This window comes from Phytophthora parasitica (genome assembly GCF_000247585.1).
Source record: "Phytophthora parasitica INRA-310 unplaced genomic scaffold supercont2.143, whole genome shotgun sequence".
NCBI lineage: Eukaryota > Oomycota > Peronosporomycetes > Peronosporales > Peronosporaceae > Phytophthora > Phytophthora nicotianae.
In genome coordinates this window covers 44682-45333 of record NW_008649129.1, presented here as the reverse complement: position 1 = coordinate 45333, position 652 = coordinate 44682, and the positions used below count along the sequence as shown (strand labels likewise).

General features: G+C 41.6%; 1 protein-coding gene across 1 annotated transcript in view; it reads right to left on the bottom strand.

Moving 5' to 3' along the window:
- Window positions 1-350: 350 nt before the first annotated feature.
- The window catches only part of PPTG_19628 (hypothetical protein), a gene marked incomplete at both ends in the record, with an annotated part of 2621 nt that continues 2319 nt past the window's right edge, over window positions 351-652 (bottom strand). The window contains one exon of the mRNA XM_008918125.1: window positions 351-433. Coding sequence (XP_008916373.1) covers window positions 351-433 — 83 coding nt within the window. The remainder of the gene's footprint in view (window positions 434-652) is intronic.

The window sequence follows — 652 nt, the reverse complement described above, 5'->3', positions numbered from 1 at the left end:
ATAACACACTTTAAAAAATATATATACAAATATCAGTACAGCTTCACTGGAATACAATCCTAGTTTGAATAACATTCGTGCAACATTTATTCAATGATAGTATAGTAATTATTTGTATAGTAATCCCTGGGAACCGGTTAGAAGGGTTAATATTATTACAATATTGGATTAAATATTGTCGTTAAATATTAAAATTTAAAAAAAAATGGTTGGAAACCACATTTCCCGGATGGATATTCAAATTTTATTACCAGCGTGGTACGTCTTGCCAAGTGCTCAAAGTGACGAGACATTTGGCAGTCATAGCTAGCTTTGTATCACACTAAATCTAGCTTGCTCGTGCTGGTCCCTTACAGCTGCCAGTCGTAGTTGTCGATCTGGAACTGAGTGAGCGACATGATCACCTTGAAGGCAGTCATGAAGTGGACCGGATCTTGGGAGATGAGTTCATGAAACTACCCCGCGACACGGTACTGGATTCCCCTCCGGACGAGCCAGAAGAAGATGCAGACGTTGCCCCCGGTGCAATCCCCAAAGGAATGGCTAGAATGATCGATTTCATGTATGCTGATGTGAACGATCCAGATGTGGCTACTGACGAATACTTCGTCAACCGCACAAGTTTGACGACAACCAACGCATTGGTCCACCG